This window comes from Vitis vinifera, chromosome 16 (assembly GCF_030704535.1).
Source record: "Vitis vinifera cultivar Pinot Noir 40024 chromosome 16, ASM3070453v1".
NCBI lineage: Eukaryota > Viridiplantae > Streptophyta > Magnoliopsida > Vitales > Vitaceae > Vitis > Vitis vinifera.
In genome coordinates, this window is record NC_081820.1 from 4,858,395 (window position 1) to 4,866,679 (window position 8,285).

The 8,285-nt window shown below is 34.2% G+C and overlaps 1 protein-coding gene across 1 annotated transcript; it reads right to left on the bottom strand.

The window, feature by feature from the left end:
* Positions 1-893: 893 nt before the first annotated feature.
* Positions 894-4,095, bottom strand: LOC100264729 (probable disease resistance protein At1g61190). Its single transcript, XM_059743347.1, has 4 exons — positions 3,615-4,095; positions 2,956-3,492; positions 1,814-1,917; positions 894-1,007 (listed from the first exon to the last, which is right to left on the bottom strand). The coding sequence occupies exons 1-4, from the start codon at positions 4,093-4,095 to the stop codon at positions 894-896; spliced, it is 1,236 nt and encodes a 411-aa protein (XP_059599330.1).
* Positions 4,096-8,285: the final 4,190 nt, after the last annotated feature.

The following is an 8,285-nucleotide window of genomic DNA, read 5'->3' on the forward strand; positions in this document are numbered from 1 at the left end:
CGGGTCACACTTTTGGACCCAGAAACGGGTAATTGGAGCGAGTTACCGTCGGTTCCTGGTTTTTCCGATGGGTTGCCGATGTTCTGGCAGCTGGTGGGAGTCGAGTCGGAGCTTGGGGTGGTGGGCGGGTGGGACCCGGATACATGGGAGATTTGGAGCTGTGTGTTTATTTACAATTTCGTGTCGGCAACGTGGCGGTGTATGTCGCGGGTGGGCAATGATGGTGAGAAGAAGGCATTGAGGTCGGCCTTGGTGTATGATGTGGCAAAGAATAAGTGGGCCATGCAGGTGAGGTGATGGCACTGCAGGACTCCAAATGGCAGACATTAGTCAAATTGCCAGCTGAGATTCGCCACATAGCTTACATGACAACATGGCAGCTGGGGAAGTTGTTAGTGATTGAGTCCTCAGAACTCTCTGTTTTGCCAAAACCATTCATCAACTCTCTTTTCAATCACAATTACAACAAGAAAAATCACCATTAACAACCTCAAATGTTAAAATCAATCCACAATGGGTGAAAGTTGAAACTTGTTTACATAACATAACATGACATTATGGACAACACACTTGGGAGAGGGATATCAAACTCCAGGAAGTATGCAGTGCTCTGGTATATGGACCAAAGCATCTGGCTCTGTTCAATTAGGTGAAGAAAGCAGAGAGCAAAGGCAACCCACAGAATCCAATTCCAGCCAGATCGAAACGAAAAGGATGCTGCAACCTTCCCAGCAGTCTGAGCACCATGAATATCAATGCTATGAGAATCAGCCCTTACGCCACCGTGACAGAACATATCAGAAACTCAGACCAGTAAGCAAGAAAACACAATCCAGCTCTCACCCAAATACCAAGGACATGGAAAAAGAGCAGCACAATCTATATGAAGAAGATCAAACCCGGCTGTTGCCACAACTGCTAGAACAAGCCCCAGCTCTGAATGCAGTAAAAGGACAAAAAGAAGAACTGATCAGAGCCAACTCATGAACAAGAGAAGAGAAATTACCCTTGTAAACACATCATACAATGCAAGAATTCTGAATGGAATATCTATTATTTAACTTGAAATTAATATAAGTTGAAACGAAGTTGATACTTCAAAACTGGGTATTCTGTTTCTGTTTATAGATTGAAATGAATCAAATAAATAAGTAAATAAATAATAAAATCACACAAGAAATAATATAGTTGAAAACTCTGCATTATTTTCAAGTGAAATGTGATCTAATTTTTAAATGATAGACCTCCTTCAAAGTGCCATTTGGGCAAACTTTTACAACAGTTATTCCAAAAGGGACACCTAGAATTGAATTGGGAAAAAAAATTTATATTTAAATATAGCATAAAAGATAATTAATACCTGAAAGACATATGGATATTAATTTGATATCGATTGTTCCTGCATATCATCCATGCCACCAATTTTGGTCTCCTCAGCATCTGTTAAATATACTTCAGCTTCATGGATTTGAAAATACGGAGTAAAAGAATGCTTGATAGTTTCATTATTCCACTCCAATTGATTCCACCAACTTGTCTCTCCTTTGATTTTCTTTAGATTGTTGTTTGAAGTGTTGGAATCGAATGGGAGGCTCCTTAGGCTTTTGCAATCATACACCTAGATGCTCTTCAATCTTGGCAACTTGTTGAGCTTCAGGTATTTGAGCCTTGAGAATATGTCCAATTTTTCCCCTACTCCATAACATATCACTTGTTCTATTGATTCACAATCTTCAACTTTAAGTTCTTCAAGATATGGAGCACAAACAAGACATGTTATGTTCAACAATTTCGAACAATGATCAATATATACCTCATGAAGGGCATAGAAGTAGTTCTCCCTTGCAGCAATGTAGTTTGGGAGAGTCACATCCATTTCTGTCCCTTCCCCTTCCCCTTCCACTTTAATTTTTATGTCTTTTAATTCATCGCAATCAGATATAAAAAGCCATTGCAAATGCTCCATTCTTTTCAAAAATGAAGATGATAGTTCAAGTGAGATCATATCCCCACATTTATCCAACTGGAATTGACTTATACACCTTTGCAATTTGTGACTACTCTTTAATTTGTTGAATGAAAGAGTAGTAAATATGGTGATACCTATATCATTGATGTAATTCAAGGACTCCAACTCATCCAACAAGCTTTCTTCAACTCCACTTAAAACATTGGTATTGCATATGCTGAACAACTTTAAAGATACGAGACCTGATATCAGTTCCTGTGGAATAATTAATTCAAGGAATACCATATCATCCAAAAGCAAAGTCATTAGGTTTTTCAAATTTGCAAGTTCAATAGGCAACTCTCTTATTTTTGTGGAAGACAAATTAAGATATCTCAAGGCACCCAATTTACCGATCCCTGTAGGTAACTCACTTAAATTTTCATTATCTGACAAATCCAAAACTCTTATTAGAGGCATAAATTGAAAGAATCCACTTGGAAATTTCTTCAACTTATCACAAGCTACAATTAAAGTCTCGAGATTAGGATACACCAATGGTTCTAGGAACTCCTCAACATTCTCATCCCATAATGACATCTTATTTGCTGTTTTCAAATCTAGAATTTCTTGGGATTCCTTCAGCCAAAAATCATCACTGTTTAATGAAAATTTATTCTTTTTCTTACCACATTCACTTTCTAACCATAAAACCATGTCATGGATCACATCATGCATCTTAACCCTTTTTTCTTTTGAACCGCAACTCTCCAACAAACATGCTTGCTTTAGTTTTTTAATAATTTTATACCCTTGATTACGCGCTTCATGTATGTCATGAACTTCACCCAAAAATCCCTCTCCTATCCAATATTCTATAAGGTTTTCATTAGAAATCTCCAAATCCTCAGGGAATAAGGAATAATATGTAAAACAAGACTTGATGACATTGTCAGGCAATCTATCATAACTGACTTTTAATCTATGAAACAATTCATCTTTCATACCTGAAATTTCAGCTGGAAATTTGCTCAAATCTTGTAGTACCTTTTCCCAATTTGAGGGGTCTTTCTCACCTACCATGGCTCGCCCAAGAGTAATCAAAGCAAGAGGTAAACCTTTGCACTCTTCAGCAACAATATTTGCAAGCCTCAGTATATGTGGATGAGACTTTAATGTTTCTTCTCCTACCTCCTTCTGAAACAAAGTCCAAGCAGCTTCTGATGACAAACACACCACTTCTATACTCTTGTGAGCTTTCATTTGGTGGCACACATCCTGTGATCGGGTTGTAAAAACTATCTTGGACTTATTTTGAGCATCGAGATGGGGAACCCCCATTTCTAGAAGATCAAGTCGCTCCCAGATGTCATCCAACAACAACACGAACTTCTTTGTTTTCAGAACTCTCAATATTTCGACAGCCTTCTCCTCCTTAGTGCTTCTAATTTCCCATATATCACGTGGGATTTTTAATTTATTCCAAATAACTTCCTGAATTTTTTCAATGTTGGACGGTTTTGACGCCACAACCCAAATCACAACTTCAAAATCAGTGGATGTAGTGAGGAAGTCGTTGTTGATTTTCTTCAAGAGGGTGGTTTTGCCCACACCCCCCATTCCATATATCCCACAATTCCCACTTGTGGATCTTTGAGACACCTACAGATCCTGTCATACGTCAATTCTGAGCCCACAATCTCCTCCATGGGCAGTTCATCTACTGGAGGACGAGGCAGCATGTCGGCTACAACATCGAAATGCCCTTTGCTGATTTGACCAGATACAGCAACGAGCTTTTCACTTACTGCCTTCCCAATCCTGTAGCTGGACCAACAATTCCTGGGACAGCATCCGAGACATCTTTTCTGGATTTCTTGATCGCCTCTTCGCAGAATTTCGTTGACTTCTTTCTCCATGTCTTCTACTTCACGTATCCAACCACCCACTTCCTTTCTGCGCTTCATCTGTTGTTGCTCTGCACGTTCAACCCCTGCCTTCACATCTTCATATAAGTTGTTCAGTTTTTCCATTTCTTTACTCAAGGCTTCAATATTTTTTTTCAGATCACGAATGTAGAGCGTATGCTTGGAGGTGTGATCATATAAGCATGGGACAAGATCCAAGATTGAGCTCAGGAACTCCATGGCTTTCGAGAAATCAAAGGAAAAAGGGATCGAATTATGTTCAGCCAAAGACAGAAGAAGGTGACAGTTTGCAGTTGTGGGAGCAGATGGATCACTTCCCTTTGTTAATTAAAAACTCTTGTTATATATATAATGTATAATTGCATCGTTTCTCCTCAAAAAATTAAATAAAGGGAATTGCAATCTGGAAGAAAAAGAGCTTGGATGAAGAAACTAATACTGGTTTGTAATACAATTATCTTGGGTGAATATGACCTTATTGGTGGGGCCTTCCACCCAGAATGAAGAAATTAAGAAATAGTGAAAAAGAGGGTCGTATCACTTGGGAAGTGGGGAAGCTTTGGATACCATTCTTGTAGTACTTACCGTGAGAAGAAGAGAATGATTGATTTGGAAATGGAGTATATATTCTGAGCTTGCTTCCATTTCACTGCCTACCATTGCATTCATGATCATAGAACAAAAATCCAGTAACAAACAACAACCCTTCTCTTGCTGTTCTAATCTGGACTGGACAACATGTATTCATCCATATTTTGTTTCCAGATCCCTACCCCCCAGCCAAAAAACGGAAAGGAAGTGAAACCCAAAAGAAAAGAATATTTCGCTTCATGAGTAGGTATATATCTTTTTCTTTACCACAAAGCCATCGCGCAGAATGTTCTTACTAGCATATGAAAATGCTTATTATTATTTCTTTATGAGCTTCCACCAATTAACTACAATTTAAATTAATATATACGTGTTATGCTTGCCTTCATCACCACTCCATTATACTTTAAATAATTCCGATTGGTGCATGGTGGCATTGAATTACAATTTTATTTCCAAATTTGGAATAATTCATCTCACTTCTACATGAGCTAAACCATGTTACATGATCTATTCTTCTTCTTCCACTTTTAATGATTTTTTTTAAATAAATGAGATGTGTTACAATTTGGTAACCCAAATTCTATTTGGTCTGACCTGTAAAACTTGTAGTGGTGTATATATATATGTGATGGTATATATGATTTAGGGGTATGCAGTAGCCGCTTATGCCTCTCACTTTTTATATCAATTTTTGACATAGTGATTTTTTTTTCTTTTGTCTTTTTCCATATAGGGTTTTTCACGTAAATCTATATGTTCTTATTTTCTTGTTGTCTATTCTCGTTTTTCCATAACAAAGGTGCTATTCCATTTTCCTTTTTTGAGGAATATCCTATCATCATAATCCATCACCCAACTTTTCTTTCACTAACTTGATACTAAAGCCCTTAAATTTCTTTATTTTGAAGTGTTTTAAAATATGTTACTCATATTTTTCCATTTATTTTATAGTCGCTTTATTATTTAATTTATGATAATTTTAGCTCAAAAGAAGTCATGAATTGTAAATAATTTTGGTTATGTATGGTTCTTGGAAAATTTGAGGGAAAATATAAGAGAAAGAAAATACAAAGGAAAAGTGAAGGAAAGAAAATTGAAGGAAAATTAAAAATATATTAAAACTCAATAAATTATTTTTATTTTCGATTTTAAACTCATTTTATGTATTTTAACTCATTGGTATAAATATTAAATAATTTTAAATTACATCAGTTTCAAACTAGTTTTAATTATATTTGATTTTCTTTAATATATTTTATAAGACAACCAAATATAAGAAAATCATTTTCCTTAGGTTATGCTTGATTCATGAGAACTAGTAGGGAAAGAAAAAAAAATGCTAAGGAAAATGGTTTTCTCATATTTGATTTTACTATGAAAAATATGAAAGAAGTTTAAATATAATTAAAATTATTAAAAACTTATATATTTTTAATCTATATATAGAAGAGTTAAATCCATGAAAGAAGTTTGAAGTAATATATAAAAATAATTTATTGCTTTTAAATTTATTTTTTATTTTCATTTACTTGTTTTTTTCCTTTTATGTTTCTTCTCTATTTTTTTTCCCTCACTTTTCCGTCAAACTTTTTGAGAACCAAATATAGCCTTAGTATTTTCTTCTTTCCTTAATATTTTTCGGGAACCAAACATAACTTTGCACCTAGTCTACCCCAAAGATCAAGTTTTTAATTATTTTAATATATTGATGGATAATTTTGCATTTCTCATACGCTTTATGTAGTTTGCAAATAAAAAATTGTTATGACATTAATATTAATTGTTCTCTTTCCATTTGTTCTAAGAATATTTTTCTTAAATATTGGAATAAATTAGTTATGAGATCTTTGGTTAATAGAATATTTGTTCAATCATTCTTGAAAACACTTCATATATGTGCAAATTCCATTGGAAGGAAAAGAATAGTTGATTTGGATAAGCAATACTATCCCCAGCAAATGATGAGGTGATATTCAACTTTCTACCAAGTTAGAAATCTTGGTCGTTCATTTTCATGGTTATTCTTAGAAAGTTGACATTTTATAACATACTGTTATAAAAAATAAAAATTCATTGAGGCTATGTTTATTCTTGGAAAAATTGAGAAAAAATGCAAAGGAAATAAAATAGAGAAGAAAAAAAAAAGTGAAAGAAAACAAAAAATAAATTTAAAGTTAGTAAATTATATTTATATATCACTTCAAATTCATTGTGTGTATTATAAATCTTTTGTATAAAGATTGAATAATTTTAAAATGCATACATTTATAACTAATTTTATTTATATTTTATTTTTTTCTTGTTTTTTCCTATGTAAAACCAAACATAAGAAAACTATTTTTCTTAATTTTATTTATTTATTCGTTTCTTAATACTTTCTAGGAACCAAACATAACCTTAAGAAAGGAATCTTAACCTCAAGTAACATATTTTAAGTGCTCAAAACTATTGTGCTAATGGAAGCTTTAATACAAATAATGTTAGTTCAAGAACACAAAAATAAAATAATCCATTTAAAGATACATGAAGTTTTAACGTGGTTCAATCAACTATGCCTACATTCACAGATGAGAGACAATCATTACGGTATATCATAGAGAAAGTCTACTATGTTCCTTACCTCACTACTAATCTAATTAGTGTTTCCAAATTCTATACCAACAATAACATCTTTTTTGAGTTTCATTCAAAGTTCTTTCTTGTCAAAGATTGAGTCTCAAGACAAGTTATTCTTCAAGGACAACTTAAGAATAGCTTATATGAATTCCCTCCTTTAACTGATGATACCTCTATAGTTTTCTATAGTCCTACAACGTCAAACACCACCTCTAGCCTTTGGCATTCCAGGTTTGGTCATCTAGTTGATGATATTTTGACAAAAGCGCTTAATTCGTGTAATATTGCTTATCACAGAAATAAACATGATGTTTATTCTACTTGTCAAGTTGCAAAGAGTCACAAATTACCCTTTTCTTTGTCAAATTCTAAAGTTTCTCATCCTCTTGCTTTAATTCACACTGATCTATGGGGACTTGCCCCAACTCCATTTATAACTGGTGCTCGATATTTTCTTTTATTTATTGATGACTTTTCCTAGTTTTCTTGGATATATTCTCTACATACAAAAGATCAAGCATTACCCACCTTATCAAATTCAAAATAATGATTATAAATCAATTTCCTTTCCACATTCAATGTTTGCAATTTGATGATGGTGGAGAATTCAAAACTTTCACTCCTTACTGTTCATGGGATTATACATAGATGCTCTTGTCCCTATACACTCCTAACCAAAACGGACGAGCTGAACGAAAGATGAGACATCGATCTAGTTGACACTGGTCGTGCCTTATTAGCCACAACTTCTTTACCATTACAATTTTGGCTTTATGCCTTTCATACAACTACTTACCTCACTAATTAGTTACTAACTAAAGTTCTTCAGTTTCAACCTCCTTTTCAAGTGTTGTTTAATAAAATTCCAAATTATCACCATCTTAAAGTGTTCGACTACTTGTGCTATCCATACCGTCACCTGTATAATAAACATAAACTTTGTTATCACTCCAGTGTGTGCGTTTCTAGGCTACAGTCCCACTCACAAAGGTTATTTGTGCTTTGATTTTAACTCCAACTGCATGTATATCACTCGACATGTGAAATTCCATGAGACAAAATTTCCATTCCAGAAGATTGTTAACACCACATCTGCATCTTCTTCTTATCAATTCATGTCCACTTTGGCCTTATTACCTATACCATTGTCTATTTCACCAACTCATACTTCACAGTTTTTAGTTCCTACATCCCAGCTT